General features: G+C 41.8%; 1 protein-coding gene across 1 annotated transcript in view; it reads left to right on the plus strand.

Moving 5' to 3' along the window:
• Positions 1–23,351, plus strand: part of LOC132831517 (glutamate receptor ionotropic, NMDA 2B-like) — a 407,508-nt gene that overhangs the window by 355,329 nt on the left and 28,828 nt on the right. The window contains exons 7-12 of the mRNA XM_060849712.1: positions 3,979–4,147; positions 7,576–7,729; positions 9,235–9,360; positions 11,580–11,809; positions 14,413–14,573; positions 17,384–17,571. Of these exons, the coding sequence (XP_060705695.1) occupies positions 3,979–4,147; positions 7,576–7,729; positions 9,235–9,360; positions 11,580–11,809; positions 14,413–14,573; positions 17,384–17,571 (1,028 nt within the window). The remainder of the gene's footprint in view (positions 1–3,978; positions 4,148–7,575; positions 7,730–9,234; positions 9,361–11,579; positions 11,810–14,412; positions 14,574–17,383; positions 17,572–23,351) is intronic.

Consider the following 23,351-nt stretch of genomic DNA (forward strand, 5'->3'; position numbering starts at 1 on the left):
CCCAGGCCATTTTCAAGAGTCAACAAGAGTAACCTACAACTTTTTTCAACCCTTTCATGCGATGTGGATGTAGCTGGCACTTCCAGCATTTATCACCTGACTATATTTGCCCTTGAACTGAGTGGCTTGTTAAGCCACTTCAGAGGGTATTTAACAGTCAACCACATTATTGTACGTCCTCAGTCACATCTTGGCCAGACCAGGTAAGGAAAGTAGATGGGTTTTTATAATAATTGAGAATAGCTTCATGGTCACTGTTACTGAATATAGTTTTATATTCCAGATTTATTAATTAAATTGAAATTCCTTTAGCTGCCACAGTAAGATTTGAACCTGTGTCCCCAGAGCATTTGCCAAGGCCTCTGAATTGATAGGCTAATTGCAATATCATTGTCACAGACAAAGAGAGAATGATGGTGAATTTTAGTTATGATTGCTTTTCCTCTCTTAAGTCCAAGACAGAGAGGTACTGTTGATTTACCCCTTTCCCTCTTAATCCCATCTCTTATTAAGATAGGCTGAAGGATGTTCCCAAAACCATGGTTTTTGGATTCCAGTTTAAGCCCATAGCAAAAACCTTTCATAGAATCCCTACAGTGTGGAATTAGGCCATTCAGCCCATCAAGTCCACACCAACTCTCTGAAGAACATCCCACCCAGACCCATCTCATCCCTGTAACCATGCATTTGCCATGACTAGCCAGCACACCTCTGGACACAACGGGGCAATTAGCATGGCCAATTCGCCTAACCTGCACAGCTTTGGACTGTGGGAGGAAACCCGAACACCCAGAGGAAACCCACACAAGCATGGGAGACTGTACATGCTCCTCGCAGACAGTCATCTGAGTCTGGATTTGAACCCAGGTCCCTGGTGTTGTGAGGCTGTAGTGCAAATCGCTGAGTCACCGTGTCACCCTAAAATGCAATTAAAGATAGGTTTGTTAACAAAAGACTAAAAAGGTGGGGAGATTGCTTTGTTACTGCAACCACATCCGTAAGCATTAAGCAGGACAGGACCAGACAGGAGACGGGAGACCCTGAGGAAGGGTCACTGGACGCAAAACATTAACATTGATTTCTCTTCACACTTGCTGCCAGACCTGCTGAGACTTTCTGGCAATTTCTATTTTTGCTACAAATTACATGCTTTGGTAAATCCAGAGATAGTAACAATCAGTTCAAATGAATTACAACTTCTCAGATGTCAATGTCCAATGATAGTTATTGGTGATCAGTGACCAGGTCCAATAGTTTTACTTCTTGAAGGCAACTTGTGGGCTTCTTTCTAGCCAGCAACTTGGGGTAAGAGATGGCAATCTGAGGTAGTCTATGGTGGCTCAGTGGTTAGTACTGCTGCCTCACAGCACCAGGTTCCCAGGTTCGATTCCACCTCTGTGTGGTGTTTGCACATTCTCCCCATGTCTGCTTGGGTTTCCTCCCACAGTTCAAAAATATGCAGGTCAGGTGAATTTGCCATGTTAAATAGCCCATAGTGTTAGGTGCATTTGTCAGAGGGGAAATGGGTCTGAGTGGGTTACTCTTTGGAGGGTTGGTTTGGACTTGTTGGGCCGAAGGGCCTGTTTCCACATTGTAGGGAATCTAATCTAATCAACCAACTCAGCCTGGAGTCCTGCTCTCCCTTTGGAAGTCAAACAGCATCTGACTTAGAATCATAGAATTATATCCTAAAGCAATTAAACAAGCTCGGTCATAAAGATAGTCATTTCAGATGCTGTGGGCCCATCTTGGTGGGATAATTGGAAGGTTGTAACACCAACAGTGTAGCTTTATTTCCCCAGTCAGAGTTACCCATTGCAAAGTGAAGAAGGGATTGTAAAAACATTAGTGCCCACTTTAACATGATGGGTTTTGAAATTTTCCTTAGTCCAGGGTTGGCTGGAGGAAGGCAGCTCAGCTTGAAGCCCTCTATATAAGGGATATATCTACAATTCCAAGGGTTCACAGCTGCGGGAAATAAGATTGACCTCAGCTGCTTTTTGAGACTAGGAGAAAGTGAGGACTGCATATACTGGAGAGTCAGAATTGAAAAGTGTGGCGCTGGAAAAGTACAGCAGGTCAGGCAGCATCTGAGGCGCGGGAGAGTCAACGTTTCAGACATAAGCCCTTCATCAGGACATTCATTGATTCTCCTACTCCTTGGATGCTGCTTGACCTGCTGTGCTTTTCCAGCACCACACTTTTTGACTCAGCTGTTTTCTGAGTCCAGTAAAGTTGTCCAATTTTAAAAGAAACACAATTTAGACATCATAATGTAAAAGGGACTGCATTTTTGGGGATGATTTCTGTTCATGCCCTCTGTCCATGATACCATTATACCACTGTCTCCCACCGTCCACATTGCTAAGGTTTGGAGTCACATAAAGGCTCAACCTATGAATGATGGCAAATCAGTTTCTCTGAAGGACATCAAATTATTTTTTTTAAAAACAAACAGGTAGTTATATAGTCATCATTCCTGATGAAGGGCTTATGCCCAAAATGTTGATTCTCCTGCTCCTCAGATGCTGCCTGACCTGCTGTGCATCTCCAGCACCACACGCTCAACACAGTAATCAAAGCTTTTATTAAATAAATAATTGTTTATTGCCTGAATTTAAATTCTCTAACTACAATGGTGAGATTTGAGCTTGTACTTCTGGATAATTGACTCAGATTGATGTATTACCAGTCCAGTAACAAAGCCACTGCACCACTAAATCCTTTTAAGGCTCCTGAATCTGCAATTGTGTAACTGCATTGTGTTCACCCATTCTGCCAACTAATACTTTTAATGGTCTATTTCCTTCCATTGATAAAATGGAATATTATTATGGAACAGAAACAGAATGTTGTCGTATGCTCACCATTTTAATTCACAATCTCTGTTTAAGTTTAGGCTGACTTTTTCATGTACTAGATGATATGTTTGGGCTACCACGTCAATTGTCTCTATTACCACTGCATGATGCATTACTGGCTGAACTTCTCTGATTCTATAACCATTCTGCAAATTGGTAAATGTCACACTGTCATAACATTATATTCAGGCTTAAACTAAGAATGAAATTTATTGTAAAGTTAAAGTAATTACATAGAAGCAAAGTACAGAGCAAAAAATAAAAATAAAAATAAAAATTGCCACAGGCAGCAATTTTGTTAGAAATGCCTTTGGTATACTATGGTAATTTCACCATGAAAGCACTGAAAGAAAGCCCTGTTTATGCTCCTTAATGCACTTGGAGGAATATTCTGCTGTTAAAGCAATAGCAGTTCCAAGGCAAGTCCCTCACAATATTTGATTTACTCAATGCACAAACTGTTCCAAAATAGCAAAAGGACCTGAATTTTATCCAACATTATTTTGTGACCTGAATTCTTGATGAATCTTTCTGTAGGAGTGACTGCCTTCACTGAGTTAGTCCATGCAAGGAGTTAATCAAAGATCTTAGAGCAGATATATTCTGTTATGTAATCCCTTGAGATGGAAATGGTTTATTTGAGGAGCAAAGAGAACTGTTCTCAATGTCCAGGGCAGCAAGACGTTAATCATTTCAAATACTTAAATAAATAACATGCCAACAGTCCTTTTCTGATTGTTAAGTAGATGTGTTTTCTCCAGCATCTTCGTGCCACACATCACATCACTAATATCTGAAAGACGGTGGCTAGAATAGACAAATAAATTACCTGTTAACTTTGTTGTTGCTGTAGAGAATGATCGTTTTATTGGAAAGGTCTGTAAATGACCTGGGCAAGAGGCAGAAATTACTTTAAAAAATGGAGAAATAATTGCAAAAGCCAAGGTCATAAAAGCTACAATAGTGGAAAACATGGGAATAATTCAGTGGAGAGCAGCTTCTGAATCCATAAATTGTGAAGACAGTGTAAGGAGACGAGAACAATCACTTGAAGAATCTTCGTCAGCTCTTCGTAACAAAAAAAAACCATTTGTTTTGTTCTTTTTATTGCTCCCAGCAACGAGACTGAAGGAGGAATCTACATCAAGCGGTGCTGTAAAGGATTTTGTATTGACATTTTGAAGAAAATTGCAAAGTACGTCAAGTTTACATATGATTTATATCTGGTGACAAATGGAAAACATGGGAAGAAAATCAACGGGACATGGAATGGCCTGGTTGGAGAAGTAAGTCAATTCTCTTTAGTTGTTGCAAAATGGAATCGCCTCTGGTTGTGCGTCACTAAGAGATTCTGTGAGTTCACGTTGCAGCAGACATTTAGTTGTTTTGGCATTGTGTTAGTAACCCAATGTTACTTAGTTCAAAACCACTTTTTGGCAAGTTATACTCTTAAATTGGATTAATTCATAGAATTCACAGAATCCTTACAGTGTGGAAACAGATCATTTGGCCTAACAAGTCCACACCGACCCTCCGAATAGTAATCCATCCAGACCTATTCCCCTACCCTATTACCCCACATTTCTGCTGACTAATGCATCTAACCTACACATCTCTGAACACTATTAGCAACTTCCCATGGCCACTTCACCTAATTTGCATATTTAGACTGTGGGAGGAAACCGAAACACTCAGAGGAAACCCACACAGAGTTGTAGGATGCCGGCTCAAAAGATGCCAATTAAGGTTGTTGGTTTTAGAATAATAGAATCCCTACAGTGTGGAAGCAGGCCATTCAGCCCATCAAGTCCTCACTGACTCTTTGAAGAGCATCCCACCCAGCCATGTCTCCTTACCCTATCCCCATAACTCTACATTTGGCTAATCCACCTAGTCTGCGCATCCCTGGACACAGTGGGTAATTTCCCACAGCCAATCCAGCTAACCTGCACATCTTTGGACTGTGGGAGGAAACCAGAGCACCCAAAGGAAACCCACACAGACATGGGGAGAACATGCAAACTCTGCACAGACAGTTGCCCGAGGCTGGAATCAAATTCAAGTTGCCGGTAGTGTAAGGCAGCAGTGCTAATCACTAGGCCACCATGCGGCCCCTGTATTTGAGATATGAAATTTAGAAACAATCTAATGAGCGTCCAACACATGCAGAACTGCTTCCTTAAAAAAAAATCTTGTAATTGCTTGATGGGATTAAGGTAAATGCCCCTAGTTTTATATTCCAATCCCTTTGCATTAAACTACAGCATTACATTTGCCTTCCTATCTATGAGCTGAACCTGCATATTAAAATATGATGCATTTACTAGGCCAACCAGATGCTTCTGAACCACTGAGTTCAGTAATCTCTCTCCATTTAAACATCTTCACATTTAGAATGCAGTTCACAATTTTGGTTCCCTTATTTGAACAAAAGATAAAATTGTGTCAGATGCAGTTCAGAGAGAATCTGTTTGACTCATTCCTGGGACGGAGAGCTTATTTTATGAAGAAAGATTGAACCAACTGGGTCTCATCCATTGGAGTTTGGAAGAGTCAGAGGTGATCTTATTGTAATGTATGAGATCTGTGAAGGAACTGGTTAGGGTGAAGAGCAAGAAGATGCTTCCTATTATGGGAAAGGCTAAAATTAGGGTGCCGAAGATGACCATTAAACTCAAAATATTAACTCTGTTTCTCTTTCTACAGATGCTACCAGACTCGCTGAGCTCTTCCAGCACTTTCTTGTTTTTATTTCAATCTCTGCAATAATTTATTTTTATTTTAGAACAAGGAAACATAGCTTCAGAATAAGCTGTTTCCCTTTTAAGGCAGAAATGGGGAGAACTTTTCTCTTAAAGGGTAACTGGTATAAAGAGTTTTCTTCCCCAGAAAGCAATGGTGGTGGGATCATTGAGTTTATTCAAGGCAGAGTTAGATAGAATTTTAATAGAGCTGAAAATGTGTTGCTGGAAAAGCGCAGCAGGTCAGGCAGCATCCAAGGAACAGGAAATTCGATGTTTCGGGCATAAGCCCTTCTTCAGGAAACGTCGAATCTCCTGTTCCTTGGATGCTGCCTGACCTGCTGCGCTTTTCCAGCAACACATTTTCAGCTCTGATCTCCAGCATCTGCAGACCTCACTTTCTCCTAGAATTTTAACAGATGAAGGAAAGTGAAGTTGAGATGCCCCCCCAACCAGATTAGCTGTGATCTTGTTGAATGGTGGAGGAGGCTTACTCCTCATACAGTCATAGAGATGTACAGCACAGAAACAGACCCTCTGGTCCAACTAGTCCATGCTGACCAGATATCCCAACCCAATCTAGTCCCACCTGCCAGCATCTGGTACATATCCCTCCAAACCTTTCCTATTCATATACCCATCCAGATGCCTTTTAAATGTTGCAATTGTACTAGCCTCCACCACTTCCTCTGGTAGCTCATTCCATACATGCACCACCCTCTGAGTGAAAAAGTTCTCCCTTAGGTCTCTCATATCTTTCTCCTCTCACTCTAAACCTATGTCCTATAGTTCTGGACTCCCCCACCCTGGGGAAATGACTTTGTCTATTTATCCTAGCCATGCCCCTCATGATTTTATAAATGTCAATGAGGTCACCCTCAGCCTCCAACACTCCAGGGAAAACAGCCCCAGCTTATTCAACCTCTCCCTATAGCTCAAATCCTCCAACCCTGGAAGCATCCTTGTAAATCTTTTCTGAACCCTTTCAACTTTCAAAAAGATATATTGGGAAGGTGGAGGAGAGAAAGAAGCAAAACAAAACATATATAAGGCCGGTTCTAACAAATTGTTAGCATTTAGAAAGTGTACTGAAGAGGAGGGGTCATGTAACTCGTAGGCCATGAGTTTAAATCCTGCTATAGCAATGTGAATTCAAATTCAATAAATTGTTGAGCTGAGGCTGGAGATATAATGGTGACTGCTGCAGAATTGTTGTATAAGTCAATATGGTTCCTTGTTTTTCAGCAAAGTCTACCTGACTCTCCTACCTGATCTCGACAACACCTGACAATGAAGTCGGGTCTCAATATGAAATAGGCGATAGTAGATTGACAACTCTTTTAACAGCCCACTCTGTTTTCTGTCTCATTTAGACCACTTGTCAAAAATTCCACAAAGGGGTTTAGCAATAAAGTTGATGCAGAGAATTTAGGAGAAAATTGTTAACAGAGATTGCTGAACTTTTTACTAGATGCAGTGATTGAAGCATATGGCATTGAGGTATATAGTGAGAGAGATGGAGAAGAAGAGGGATGGAGGGCTGTGAGGCCTATTCCTGTGTGAAATATCTTCTGTAATCCCTCCATTAAAAAAAAACTCATCTCATTCAATTCTTAAACAGAAGATGTATAGGTTAGGCAGATTGGCAGTGCTAAATTGCCCATCACATTCAGGGATGTGTAGACTATGTAGATTAGCATTGGGAAATGCAGGGTTACCAGGATAGGGTAAGGGGGTGGCCTAGGTAGGATACTGTTCGGATGGGCGGTGTGGACTCGATAGGCTGAATGGCCTGCTTCCACACTTAAAGGATCCTATGATTCTTAATCTTCCTGTACTCAAGGGAATAAACACTTGGTACGATCTATCCACATTATCTCATTGGGTTATACCAATTGACTGATTACTGGGAATGAATGGCTGGTGACATAGCTAATGCTCACCTTTATGAAAGTACTCCTTTCTATTTCTAGGTGGTAAGGAAGCAGGCACAGATGGCTGTTGGCTCATTGACGATTAATGAAGAACGATCGGAGGTGGTGGACTTCTCAGTCCCTTTTATAGAGACTGGAATCAGTGTAATGGTGTCACGGAGCAATGGAACTGTGTCACCGTCTGCGTTTCTGGGTAACTGGCTTAAAGATCACCATGCCTTCATTTTGTTTTTGGTCAAAGGTCATGCTAAGTTGAGTAATTTCAGTTTGAGACTTGACTAAATGGAATGTTTCTCTGTGACACCAACTGAGGTAATTTCACTCATTAGCTGTCCTTATCATCATGATCCTCATAAACCCCAAGACATCTTAGAAGAAGTAATACCTTGCGAGTCAGATTGTTCTGAATTGAAGTCATTTCAGTCCTTGAACCCTAAAATCAAGATTGACCTGCAATGCCACATTGAGGCAATGATACTGACTATAGGCAATGCCATCTTTTTGGATGAGACATTAAATCATTCCAGCATGGGATTTAAGAGATCCTATTGTACAATTTTGAAGAAGTAGAGAGTTATCCATGATGTTATGGCCAACATTTTACCTTCCATCAAAAATGCATTATCTGGTCATTATCACATGACTGCTTTTGAAAGATTGTCAAATTCAAATTAACTGTCACATTGTAACAGTGACCAAATTTCTTCACCATCATCAAATCGATACAGTGGGCCCAACAAGTCCAACTGACCCTCCAAAGAGTAACCCACCCAAAGCCTTACCCTATTACCCTACATTTATCCCCAACAATGCACATCCCTGAACACTATGGGGCAATTTAGCTCAGCCAATTCACCTGACCTGCACACCTTTGGATTGTGGGAGGAAACCCACAGGGAGAATATGCAAACTCCATGCAGACAGTTGCCCGAGGCTAGATTCAGACCCAAGTCCCTGGCGCTGTGAGGAAGCAGTGCTAACCACTGAGCCACCATGCCACCCCAGTCATTAGCTACAAAGCACTTTGAAATTTCTGACTGCCATGAAAGACACCACAAAAATGTAAGCTTTCTTTCCTCAATTTTCTCCCCCTCTTTTCCTCCACCCCGTCCCCCCCTTCCTTAACCACAACATTGACCTGAACCTCATTGGCCCTCTAATTCATCATAGAAAGGAATGTTGACTCTTTACCTTGACAATGCCTTTCCAAATACTGTTCCTTTTCTTGTTCACAAAATTACCAGCAAGACCCAGTGATAATTAGACTCTGAGCATCATGAATTGGGTTTTCAGATTTTTGAGGCGTGCCTTTCATCTTTTGCAATAGAGCTTTGACTGAAAACCACAATTCTTCATGGTGGACAACTTTATTCTATAATGAGTTGGGCTGAAGGAATTCCTTTTTGATATTGAGAAGTGTAGCAAACTACTGCCATGTTAGTGACATCCCTAGAATAAATTTGAGAAAAAAAAACTCACCTAAACTTAAGTAGTTCATCTTGGTGAAAATTTGTGACATTCTCTTTTAAGATGCGGCCCACATTTGTGTTGAAATGAAAGGTATTACTGAGCTGATTGGATATTCATTCTCTCAATGACACTCACTATCTCCATTGCAGCACTGTTTTGGATGCAGGGGGTTTAATGTATGATGTGTTGATGCTGTGGGTTCTAACATTTTGCTTTTTGATGCCACAGAGCCATTCAGTGCAGATGTCTGGGTGATGATGTTCGTAATGCTTCTGATTGTCTCTGCTGTCGCAGTGTTCGTCTTTGAGTACTTCAGCCCTGTGGGATACAACCGGTGTCTGGCTGATGGAAGGGGTAAGCTGCTGTATTTGTGCCATTGATCTCTCAGCCAGCCTCTTATTCTATATATAAAACATCTTACAGCTGGAATTGAATGGAATGCTTGCTGTAACCCAATTACAGAGCAGCAGTAAACAATTGAGCTTGCTGCCTCACTTTAACAGATTTTACCCGAAGCAAGGGATCTGACTATTGAAATCTACATCGCTCTCCAAATTTGGCTATCAAACTTCATCAATTAGATTCCAACCTGTATGCCCTACTTACACTTGTATATCTTTTTTTCACACACTTCCTCCATTTCTTTTCTTCACTTATGGGACATGGATATTGCTGGCTAGTCAGCATTGTATTGCCCACCCCTAGTTGCCCTTGAGAAAGTGGGGGGTGAGCTGCCTTCTTGAACAGCTGCAATTCACCTGCTGTAGGTTGACCCATAATGGGAGCTCCAGGACTTTGACCTAGCAACAGTGAAGGAACAGCAATATATTTCCAAGTCAGGATGGTGAGTAGCTTGGAGAGAAACTTATAGGGAAGTAATATTCCTATGTAGCTGTTGCCCTTGACCTTCTAGATGGAAGTGGTTGTGGGTTTGGAAGGTGCTGTCTAAGGATCTTTGGTGAACTTCTATAGTGCACCTTCTAGATAGTACATGCATCGGTGACAGAATCCTTTTGATCAGGGTGGTGCTATAATCTTTTGATTAAATTAATTGTATAGCTCCCCATCCTGAACCTTCAGATTGTATTCCAGTCTGTAACTCACACCTAAGTCTCTATTACTCTCTAGATAACACCAATTGAATTTGATTTTGGGTTGCTTCCAGTTACATGTTATTTTTATTATAACCACACAAACCTCCCAACCCAATCATTTGTTGGTACAATTGTGTGGTCTTATAAGCTATGCCTTTACATCTAGCATAAATAAAAGGGATCATGTGACATGTTCTGGAGTTAGACTGGGTGGTTCAATCATTAGAGATCGAAGGATAGCTGAAATAGTTTTACTGGGAAGAAGGTGCAAGGCGTATTTACTTGGAGACAATGGCAGCATTGATTGAGTTCAAAATTGGTAAGTTCTGGGTCTCCCAAAGTCCCAGAAATGTGTTGAAGGTTGTACAAGGTCAGAAGTCGCATGACACCATGTTATAGTCCAACAGGTTTATTTTAAATCACAAGCTTTCGGAGTACTGCTCCTTCATCAGCTGAACTTCCAACTTTGTCCGTACCAGTCCAACACCGGCATCTCCACATCATGTTGACCTGAAGGTTGTACACAGGAAGAAAGTGGGGACTGCAGATGCTGGAGATCAGGGTAGAGAGTGCAGTGCTGGAAAAGCACAGCAGGTCAGACAGCATCCGAGGAGCAGCAGAATCGACGTTTCAGGCATACTTTTTCTTACGATGTTAGAGAATTGAGGCTAAAATTGCTAACCAGCATTTCTACCTGAATACAAGATTGACGTGTTTCACATTGAGATAGGGAAGAAGCCAATTTTGAGATTAGTTTATAGGGTTCTCTAAAAACCACAGACCAGCAGCAGGGTCTGTGTAGTCAGTAGAAAGAATGAGTTTCATCATGTTGCAAGCTACCATAGCTGGGAATGAGATGGAGACAGTCACAGTCAAAGAGACACATCCTGCCACCTTTTAAGGATTTTGAAAGATTTGTTTGAGGGTCAGGAATCAGGGGAAGATGAATCATCAGAGCAGGCTTCACTGCTGTTAGTAGATTTATGAAACTCTCTGGAAATGGTGGAAGCTGCCGTGAGACAGGGACTCAGTGAAACTGGAACGGGGAGGAAACTCGGAGCAACTGGGGACTGATTGCTTCAAACTTCAGATTGTAATTGACGTAAGAGTGCCTCAGTGAGTCAAACCATTGTGAAATTAACCCAAGACTATCTGTTATCCTGTCAAAACCATCATGAACTCCTTGATTAAATTCAAATTTCAAACACTTTCCCAGGTATCTTTTTCCTTCTCAAGTAGAGATACTTGGAATAACCTACAATTTCCCTCAATGTTACACTGGTCACTGCTGCAATACATGTCCTACATGCATCTTATGAGGCTTGGATTGAATTGGAAGTCAACAATGTGATGCTGAGTGAGGAGCCAATGGCTTTCAGCATTCATAGCCTATACCCTCACAAAGCTTTCACTCAAGCGGGATGATGGTGGGGCTGCAGCCTTTGAAACCATTAACCTGTCCCATATCATGTCCTGCAGAACCAGGAGGGCCTTCTTTCACCATCGGCAAAGCCATCTGGCTGCTCTGGGGCCTTGTTTTCAACAACTCGGTGCCAGTCCAGAATCCAAAGGGAACCACGAGCAAGATTATGGTGTCGGTTTGGGCCTTCTTCGCTGTGATCTTCTTGGCCAGTTACACAGCCAACCTTGCTGCATTTATGATCCAAGAGGAATATGTGGACCAAGTGTCAGGCCTCAGCGATAAGAAGGTAAGGTTCCAGCCACCTTCAACGCAGATGCACGCGAATAGTTGAGTGACCATTCCCTGTAAATTATTGATTTGACCTCAGAAAGCCAGCGTTTCCTTATTGGTTAGCAAACATGTGGACTGCGCACATGCATACTTTCTGATCCAGGAATTAAGATTTCTTTAGATTTCTTTGAAAGATCTGTAGTTAAATGGAGATTAGACTCACAGTGGTGTACACTAAGATTCGCACAAATAAACAGGTTTGTGAAAGAGCGATGAGATTTTCCTGCATTATTATTTGTACATGCTAAGTACTCTCACTACTTTATCAAAGGTGGCCTTGGTACATTGGCTTGGATTACTGGAAGCATCCTTTTCCAGGACAGGGTGGCTATGGCAGGATCTAAAGGGGCTTGCTGTGCTCAGGTTTGGGTCAGAGGCCAAGATTAGTAGCAGCAGTAAAGCCTACGGTTTCTATTTCTTCCCCTCTGCTTCAGTGTAATTGATTTCACCAGTGACATGGAGTTGGAGAGGAGCACAGGAGCAAATACTTCACAGGGCAACCTGAACTATCAGCGCTGTGCACATGCGTATAAAACGCTGAGTTATGAAAGAGACATCAAGGCTATTATTGTAACTGGTCTTGTAAGGATCGGAACCCCATGGGATTGGGTAAAATACCCGTTTAAGCCCAGACTCAGTTTTTCCCATCTTTGATTTTGACAAATGGATTTGGTTAAAGTTACTGCTATTCATTCTCAAGGTGTCAGTATCGTTGGCAAGGCTGGCCTTTTATTTTAGCATATCTTTCAATTCCCTGAGCAAGTAGCTGTGACCTTTTTCTGAAAACTTCTGCAGCTTCTAATGCTTTAGCCCCTGAATGATTGGATTCCAGTTTACAAAGTCTATGGGTTTGCATTTGTTTTTCAAATCACTCCATGGGCTCATCTCTTTTTACCTCTCCAGTCTCCTCTGACCATCCAGCCCTGCAAGACGTCTGACCTGCTCACCTTCCAACTGCTTGTACATTCCCTGTTCTTACTCAATCCACCATTGGTGGCTATTCCTTCAGCTGTCTGAACCCGAAACTGCGAAATTGCCTCCCCAAAACCCCTCTTCCTCTCTTTCCACTTTTTAGAGACTTCTGAAAACCTACCTTTTTGAACAAGCTTTTGGTGATTAGGTATGCTTGCCTTTATTGATCTGTGCATTAAGTACAGGAATTGGTAGGTCATGTTGCGGCTCTGTATTACATTGGTGAAGCCAATTTGGGAATACTGCGTTTAATTCTGCTACAGAAAATATGCTGCCAAACTTGACAGGGTACAGAAAAGATTTGCAAAGATGTTGTAGCTATAGGGAGAGGCTAGGATAGGATAGGTTGGAGCTCTTTTCCCTGGAACATCAGAGGGGTGACCTTATAGAGGTTTATAAAATCATGAGGGTCACGGATATAGTGAATAGACAAAGTCTTTCTCCCAGGGTGGGGGAGTGCAAAGCTAGAGGGTGAAAGGGGAAAGATTTAAAAGAGACCTAAGGGCCAACTTTTTCATGCAGAGGGTGGTGCGTGTATGGAATGAGCTGCCAGAGGAAGTGGTGGAGGCTAGTATAACATTTAAAAGGCATCTGGATAGGTATAGATGGATAAGGGCCAAATGCTGGCAAATGGGATTAGATTAATGTAAGATATCTACAAAATGGGACAAAATGGGCTGAAGGGTCTGTTTCTGTTCTGTTTAACTGCCTAACTCTAATAGGCCTAATATTTTAGCTGTGAGGTTCTATTAATTTTTTTTAAAAATGAGTTCACAGGATGGGAGACTCATTGGCTGGGGTGGCAGTTATTGTCCAACCTAAGTTGCCCGAGAGAAGTAGCTGGTGAGCTGCCTTCTTTAACTGCTTCAGTCCTTGGGCTGTAGGGACACTGTTAGGAAGGGAGTCCCAGGATTTGGATGCAAAATTAGTGAAATAACAGTGCTATACCGCCAGGTCAGGGTGGCATGTTGCTTGGAGGGGAATGATAGCTTTAATTGGGGATTGTGGTAAGGTGGATGCCATGTCACATATAATTGTCGAGTTTTGCTCTGGTAGGAATTTCATTATCACAATCCAGTTCACCCCTTTGACTGTTATTGTTATCCCACAGGCACATCCTAAGCTTTTGGACAATGCAATGCAGGAATGTTTCAATGCCTTCAAACTAATATGCTGCATGAAAATGGGAGGGTCAGGAAAGTTAGTGGGAACATAGCTTTGAACGTTTTGCAAGGTGCTATATAAATACACATTGTTGTTGTACTTGTGGCTAAGTGGCTTTCCAGGTCACTTCAGAAGGCAACTGTGTGAAACTGGAATCACATATTGGGCAGAGTGGGTACAGATGGCAGGTGAGGACATGAATGAATCAATGGGATTTTGTGACAATCTAACAGCCCCGTAATGACATTTACTGATACTGCTTCTTACTTAAAATGCTCTGGCGGATTATTAGTCCAATCCTCCGCATCACTTTTCAAATCATATGGCTTCACAAGAGTGCAACCTGTGTGCATGAGTGGGTTCCCCACGGATATATATCTGAATCTCAGCCAGAGTCAGTTTGCCTTTTCTTTCACTCCACAGTTTCAAAGACCAAATGATTTTTCTCCTCCTTTCCGGTTTGGGACTGTTCCCAATGGAAGCACCGAGAGAAACATCCGGAACAATTACTTTGAAATGCACAGCTATATGACTAAGTACAACCAGAAGTCGGTGCTGGATGCATTAATAAGCTTGAAGGCAGGGTAAGAATTCTGTGAAATTGCCTTCTTGTGGGGGCTAGTGCTAAGGTGGGTGCCATGTCATGAATGGTAGATTTAATTGGCCAAGTCTTGCTTCGGGAAGAAGTTCATTATCACATTATTATTCCTTCGTCTGTTGCTGTTATACTACACTATTTCCTAAGATAATGTTGAATTACTAGAGGTTTTGCCAGCCAGTTAGATTTTCTATTTATGTTTTGATCTGTTTGTGGTTAAAGTTTTCTCAATATCGTAGAATTAAAAATGTTATAATTGCACAGATTTTAATCTGGTTCACCTTTCCAGTCTCTAAAAGCTGCCTGACAGACAGCAGGAAGGTTTATCCTTGATACCAGAGAGACAGCTATAACGGACAAATTACTGTGTGCTTCTGGCCTCTGTTTCAGCGGTTCACAGGTTCAATCCCCACTCTAGAGACATGAACACATAACCTGAATGGCTCAACTCTAATTATAAAGCTTTGGCTGAAATTCTCGCAGGAAAGGAAATAGCTTCTCCCTATCGTTTATCGGTTTAAACACCTTATTAACTTCACCCCCTTCGAAATGCAGGCAGTGCTGGCCATGTTTGTGCAACTGTGGCTTGTAATTTAACACTTTAAGCTCCGGTAATCCTGAAAATAATTAGAAGGAAGGGAAATAACTGAAGTCTGTGATGTGCTAAATAGAAAAACATGATCATGAGCCTTGAATCTGAAGTTGAGTTTTAAAGAGTTGGTCTGGTGTGCTAACTTATGCAAAGCATATTTCTTTTTCTTCATTCAAGAGATGGGCACATTGCTGCACTTGAGGGAGGAAACTGCTTTGACCACACCTCTTCTTTGGCTGGGATAGATCTGGAAGATCAGGCACTGTCAAATCTTGATAAGAAATATCTTTTATCAAGATGTAGATTATCCCATCTTAATAGGTGTAAATTACATTAGCTCATCAGGTATTGCTACTGAGGCTATCAGAGGACCTCATATGTTGCTATGTGATGCTACTGTCCCTACCTCCAAGCCAAAAGTTCTCTTAGGATTATGGAATCCTGACAGTGTGGAAGCAGGCCATTCAGTCCATCAACCCTCCGATGAGCACCCAAACCAGACCCAACTCCCTACACTATCCCTGTGATCCTGCATTTCCCATGGCTAATCCATCCAGCCTGCACATCCCTGAACACTATGGGCAATTTAGCATGGTCAAACCACCTCACCTGTACATCTTTGGACTGTGAGAGGAAACCAGGGCAGCCGGAGGAAACCCACACAGACAGGGGGAGAATGTTCAAACTTAACACAGACAGTTGTCTGAGTGTGAAATCAAACCCAGATCCTTGGCACTGTGAGGCAGCAGCACTAACCATTGGGCCATCATACTGAACCTAACCTTATCCCCACCCATCTCAGCATGACATGATCTCATTGGGTGGAGCTTATTATAGTCTCCAACATTAATTCTTTGAGAACTATTGCTTGGTACAGCAGATGGCAGTGACAAAGCCAGTTTATTGGTTATTCCTAATTACTCTTAGGTTTGGTGGGATAACTGAGTGGTTCGCTAGGCCATTTCAAAGGTATAGTTAGTTTATACAGATAGTTTACTTAAGGGAATTGTGAAACATCTGGATTTGTACAATAGTTTCATGGTCACCATTACTAATAATGGCTTTTATCCAGATTGATTTAATTGAATTTAAACTCCATAACTGGTATAATGGGGTGGGGGGTTGAATTCCTATCTCCAAATTATTAGTCCAGGATTATTTATTACTAGAGCAGTAACATGGCTATTATGTCTCCTTAGCTAGTGTGAGGTGAGTCTCTGTCCACACATGTGCTGTATTAGAGGTTGACTCAGTGAAAAACACTTTAGCCTTTTCAGAAGGCTCACAGTTCATGCCTCACTTTCAGACTTGAACCCACAGCCAAAGCTGTTATATTTCATGTCTTTAAGGCAAAGATAGACAGATGTTTGAACAGTAACAAAGTTAATGGTTATGGTGAGTGGAGCAGGTAAGTGGAGCTGAGTTCACAAAGGAGCCATGGTCTTATTGAATGGTGGAGCAGGCTCAATGGGCCAAATGGCCTATTCCTGCTCCTATTCTTATGTTCTATTAAAAGAAGATGGACTCTCGCCACATCCTTGTATATTGGTGCACTTACAGGAGTCACCTCCAACTGTTTGCAGGCTCATGTCCTGTGGGACACTATAATAAGTTCCACCCAATGTGATCACGTCATGTTGGGATGGGTGGGGTTAAGGTTAAGTTCTTGTAAGACTATCTGAACCTCCTCATAGACATTGCCAAAGGAATTGATGGCAAAATTGCAATGAAAACACTTTATTCATAGTCAGAAATGATATGTTCATAAGTCAACATATGAAGAAAAGTGTTTTGTTTTGGTTCTCTTTCTTTATATGAAGTATCTGACCTTAGGAACACCCAGGGATCTCCTTGTGGGACCCCATTTTGATCATCTCTGATTGAGGCTACCTGGCTATTGTTTGGTTCAGACATTGCATTAGCTTCCACTCCTTTCTGCAGATTTATGCTTACGAGGCATCAGAGGAACTCTCCTTGTGCTTTGATCAACAGATTTCCCCCTCCACAAACACTGCCAGAAAGCAGTGATTCATGGGATGGTGATGGGTGAAAATGGGGCCTTGATAATAAAAATAACTCACTTCCTGGAGACTCTGTCACCTCTCTGAAGGGGAGCTCCTGTAGAAATGGCAACATTTCTTTCTTCGTGTTGTTCATTCTCACCAGAAACTGGAACTCTGATCCATGTTTCCCCTCCCCCGCAGGAAGCTGGATGCTTTTATCTATGATGCGGCTGTGCTGAATTACATGGCGGGGAGAGATGAAGGCTGCAAGCTTGTGACGATCGGCAGTGGCAAGGTATTCGCAACCACTGGCTACGGCATCGCCATCCAGAAAAGCAGTGGCTGGAAACGTCCAGTAGACCTTGCCATCCTGCAGTTATTTGGTGACGGTAAGAGAGAATTCAATCATTCGACATCCGTGTAATCACCAGGCTAAGGATCTGAAGTGTGCAGAATCAAATCGAGCAAGGCAGCAGTCTAGTTGATGAGGGGAATGGGAGGTTGAGCAGAACCCAATTACATCAAAGACCTTTCATTATGGAACCTTGACTTCAATCTGTATTAACATCCTGATGGCAGGACCTCTGTGTTTTCTCAATTAATATGCGTAAACTCATTTTAATGGGCGTGCTAAATGTGGTAACACCATTGACATCTGTAATGAATGTGATAACACGGTGAAATCAATGATGAATGTCTTAATGCTTGTGTGATATCAGTAATTAAGTCAGAAGTCACACAACATCAGGTTATAGCCTATCAGATTTATTTGAAATCACAAGCTTTCAGAGCGCTCCACCTTTGTCAGGAGAAGTCACTTCACTTGACGAAGGGGCAGTGCTCTGAAGGCTTGTGATTTCAAATAAATCGGATAGACTAGAACCTGATGATTCGTATGATTTCTGATTTTGCCCACCACAGTCCAACACTGGCACCTCCACATCAGTAATTAAGGTGCTAATGTGAGATATCAGTGTTGCGAGTTCACACAGTGTGATACCAGTGAAGAATGTATCATCACCATGTGATAATGTTGTGTGGTGCCAATAGAGAATGTTGTGATATCAGTAATGTGAGATAACAACAATGAACCTGTTAATGCTGTGCAATGTATTTGTATTAATGTTCTGAGAGCAATACTGAATTTACCAATACTGTGATGTCGGGAGTCAATGTATTACTGGAATGATATTAATGATAAATACGTTAGCCATGTTAGATATCAGTAATGAAAGTGCTAAAACTGCATGACATTATAAATCAAAATGTTCATGCTGGTTAACATTACAAGTGAGTTTGTTATTGCTGTTCAGTACCAGGAGCTAAAACCATGTGACACTAATAATGGAAGTAGTGTAGCATCTCTAAAGAAAGTTTTGAAATGGACCTGAATTTGCAGAGGAACAGAAACAGTCTCCAACTTAGCCAAAATGGCACTGCAGCCCTGATTCTGGATGTCCTTCTCCCAATTCTGACACCCACCATCATTGTCGGGGATTATGTCCAAAGATATGCAGATTAGGTGGATTGGCCATGCTAAATTGTCCCATAGTGTCTGGGGATGTGCAGGCCAGGTAGGTTATTCATGGGAAATTAAGGGTTACAGGGATTGAGAGGTGGGCTGGGTCTGAGTGGGATACTTTTTGGAAGGTCAGTGTGAACTTGATGGGTTGACTGATGAGGGGAATGGGAGGTTGAGCAGAACCCAATTACATCAAAGACCTTTCATTATGGAACCTTGACTTCAATCTGTATTAACATCCTGATGGCAGGACTACACTGTAGGGATTCAATGATTCGATGAGGGGTGTTTAGAGGGAGGTAGGGCAGGTTATGGTTTGCACATCCATGATTCACCCATCTATCTGAACATCTAAGAGTGTAAATGTCTTCAAACAGGCCCCATGTTTTTTGTTATTGGAAACAGGAAATGCTGAAAATCAGAGCAGGTCAAGCAGTATCCGTGGAGAACTTTATAAAATCATGAGGGGCATGGATAAGAAAAATAGACAAAGTCGTTTCCCAAGGCGGGGGAGTCCAGATCTAGGGTGAGAGGGGAAAAATTTTAATGTGTCCCAAGGGGCAATTTTCTTCACTCAGAGGATGATGTGTGTATGGAATAGGCTGTCAGAGGAAGTGGTGGAGGCTGCTACAAATAAAACATTTAAAAGGCATCTGAATGGATTTATGAATAAAAAGGGTTTAGAGGGATGTAGGCCAAATGCTGGCATATGGGACTAGATTAGGTTCGGTGTGGGCAAGTTGGACTGAAAGATCTGTTTCCAAGCTGTACATCTCTATGACTCTATGAGAAAGAGCAAGCTACCATTTGAAGTCTAGATGACTCTTTATCAGCTCTGATGAAGCTTTTTGCTATTGGATTGACCAATATATGATGGTTGCATTTTGGAGCTTTGAAGGAAAAGATCTTAAGCTGCTGAAATTATTGAGAGATCGAGGTTACCATTTTGGATCATTCCTTCAGGAGAGATAAAGTGCCCTTTGGGATTGGTAAGAGTAGACATGAATGTGTATAAATGGTGGGTAGGATATTTGGTACCATCAAGAATTTCACAAGCTTGCAGAAAGTGATTATAGTGCATGAAGAATCCCTAGGGTATGGAAGCAGTCCATTTGTTCTATTGAATCCATGCCAACTCTCTGAAGAGCATCCCACCAAGATCCAACCCCCTACCCTATTCATGTAACCCGCAATCCCCATGGCTAATCTATCCAGACTGCACAGCCCTGGACACTGTTGCATGGGCATCCACCTAACCTGCTCATTTTCAGGCTATGGGAGAAAAGTGGAGGAAACCCATGCAGACACAGAGAGAATGTGCAAACTCCACACAGAAAGTTGCTTGAGGCTGGAATCAAACCCAGATCCCTGGTGCTGTGAGGCAGCAGTGCTAACCACTGAGCCACTGTACCACCCCACTTTTGTTTTGCCTTGGCTGATTAAGGCAAGTGTCCCATATGACTTTTTAACCACTTTATCCATCTATCCTGATACTTAAGGGACTGGTGGATGGAGGCACCAAAGTCCTGCTGATCCTCAGTGCTTCCCAGGTTCCCACCATTTGTTTACTTTCAAATTATAAGGGAGTTTGTGTCTTGAAGATGGATAATCAGCATTTCAACCTGGATACAAGGCCCCTGTGATGCACATTATCATGGTGGTGGGTTTTGAGAGGTGAAGATACTGGCATAGGCAGTCTGCCAAGATCCAGGTGACAGTCCGTATCTAAACACTAACAGTGTCAATGGCTGACTGTTTAGAAATATTGATGGGAGTTCATGCTTGGATAAACAAAACCCAAAATTCATGAGAACTTAAAATGAAGCTGGAACATGTGCCTAGTTTCCCCTAGACAGAGAATCATCAGAAAAAATCCCTTACCATTAAAGACAGATCTGACATTAAAAGTTACTAAGGCTGGGAAATGAAAAAAAAATGGAAGTCAACCCTTAGGAGCTAGGAATCAATTTGAACAAGGTCTGAGAAAATCGAATGACTACACAATGGACAGTGTAAGGTTAACCTCTGAGGTTTTTTCTATATATATATATATATATATATCGTTGCGTTAATAGTAAAAGAGAAAGGTTCTGTTCTGTAATTTAAAGTCTAAGTTACTTCCAATAAAAGCATTTAGATAATAACACTTTTAACATAAAAATAAAGAGCTGCAGATGCTAGAAATCTGAAACAGAATCAGAACGTGCTGGAGAAACTCAGCAGAGTTTCAGCATCTGTGAAGAGAAAAACAGTTAACGTTCCAAGTCCGGTGACTTTTTGTCACTATATTCATGACAGGAAATGTTTTAAAATATGAATGTTTCTTGTATGGCTTATCAACTTGAAGTTTAAACTTCTCCTCAGAAATGATCAGTCTCTATGGGGATTGTACCAAACTGGGGACTCTTGTGGGATTTCAAATTCACAGGATCAGATAAGTGTGTTGGATTTAGCCAGACTTCAAGGAGCAAGATTTCACCTTTCGTTGTATTTATTGTCATTGGCAGCAGCAATCGCTCACTGACATGTATGATTGTTCACCTTGGAATTTGTGTCTTGCTGTTCAGTGATTCAGTGGGGTGTTGTGTAACTGATGATCCTAATCCTAGAGCTGCATCTCCAACCACACATTGACAGTTATTTCCTGCAGGTGGAATTGGTGCATGGCTTTGAGATCATTGGCATTCCTTTCTCTGGTTCATTTTCAGTATTTCAGTATTTATTATAAAGTTAAAATGGCTATACCCATGGCTGAAGCATTCTGTGTGTGAGAGGGAGGACTTATGTTTGAGTGCCTTGCAGCAGTTAATTAAGGTTAATGTGAAGATAACAGCAGAAGAGTTGAAAATTGACTTCAAAGTAGGCAGTCAGAGTTAGAAACGGATGTGATATTGGCTCAATATTAGAACCTTGAAGAAGAGAGGTAATCTAGATAAAACACAGGTTGAGTTAGCTAGGATTCAGTTGAGAATTAAACCACTTATGAAGTTATGAGTTAGGAACAGTAATAAACCACTTGAGTCAGCTCCATCACTCAAGATCCTCAGACAGCACCTTCCAAACCCACAACCACTTCCAACTGGAAGGACAATGGCAGCACATACATGGAAACACCTCCACCTTCAAGTCCCCCCCCAAGTCACACACCATCCTAACTTGGAAATATATTGCCGTTCTTTCACCGTTGCTGCATCAAAATCCTGGAATTCCCTCCCTAAGGGCATTGTGAATCAACCCACAGCAAGTGGACAGCAGCGGTTCAAGAAGGCAGCTCACCCCCACCTTCTCAAGGGGCAACCAGAGAAGGGCAATAAATGCTGGGTCCAGCCAGCAATACCAACAAATGAGTACATTTAAAGAAAAGATCATGGCTGGTCTGATTACTTCACATTACTGCTTATCTTCAAAAAAACTTTCACTCCTTTCTCAAAAATCTACCTACCTCTGCCTTAAAAATATCCCAAGTCTCCACTTTCACTCTCTTGGGGGAAGAGTATTCCGTAGTTAATTCTTATTCATGTTTTCAGTGGGCAACCCACTATTTTGCAACAATGACACTGAATTTCATGTTCTCCTACAAGAGGTATCATCCTCTCCACATCTACCAACTCAAGACCCCTCACAACCTTATATAATTCAATTAAGTTGCTCCTCACACTTCTTAACTCCAAAGGATGCAAGCCTATCCTGCACAATCTCACCTCATAATACAAGCTGTCCATTCCAGGTATGAGTCTAGTAAAGCAATTCTGAACTGTTTCAAACACATTTACCTCCTTCCTTAAATAAGGAGTCCAACAGTGTGTACAATACTCTAGATGTGGTTTCACCAGTATCCTGTATAACTGTAGCCTCGCCTCCATATTTTTGTATTCAATTTCTCTTTCAAAAAAATCATTCTATTAGCTTTCCTAGTTACTTGTTGAACCTGCATATCAATCTTTTCAATTCATCTTCTTTGACATCCAGATCCACCTGCTACTCAGGTACAGAACCTGCCACAAATTTGAAATGTAATAAAAATTCAAACCTAAGCTCTGTGATATCAGAACATCATAGGGGTTACTGATGTGCAGAAATGGAATTTGTTGAGCCACATAAATGCTGTGGCAAAATAACAGCTCAGAGGCTAGAAATTCTGGGCAAGTAACTCATCTCCCATCTACCCAAAGTCTGGCAACTCACTACAGAGTCCAAGTCAGGAGTGTGATAGTATACTCTCCACATTCCTAAATATGGCTCCAACAAGAAGCTCAACACCATTCATGATAAAGCAGCTCGTCTGATTATCACCTCAAGTGCCACCTTCAACAAAGAGGCCATGCAGCCCATCAAGTCTGCACTGACTTTCCAAAGGGCGTCCCATTCAGGCCAAGCCCCACCCTATCCCCACATTTCTCATGGCTAATCCCCCTAACCTGCACATCCCAGGACACTACAGGGAGAGTTAACATTGCCAATCCTCCTTTCCTGCACATCCCAGGATTCTATGGAACAATTTAGCATGGCCAATCCACCGAATTTTTGGATTGTGGAAGTAAACCAGAGCACCCAAAGGTAACTTACACAGACACGGGGCGAACATGCAACCTCCACATAGTAACCCCCAAATCTGTATCCCTGACCCTGTGAGGTAGGGTGCTAACC

The sequence above is a fragment of the Hemiscyllium ocellatum genome, chromosome 33 (genome assembly GCF_020745735.1).
Source record: "Hemiscyllium ocellatum isolate sHemOce1 chromosome 33, sHemOce1.pat.X.cur, whole genome shotgun sequence".
Taxonomy (NCBI): Eukaryota; Metazoa; Chordata; class Chondrichthyes; order Orectolobiformes; family Hemiscylliidae; genus Hemiscyllium; species Hemiscyllium ocellatum.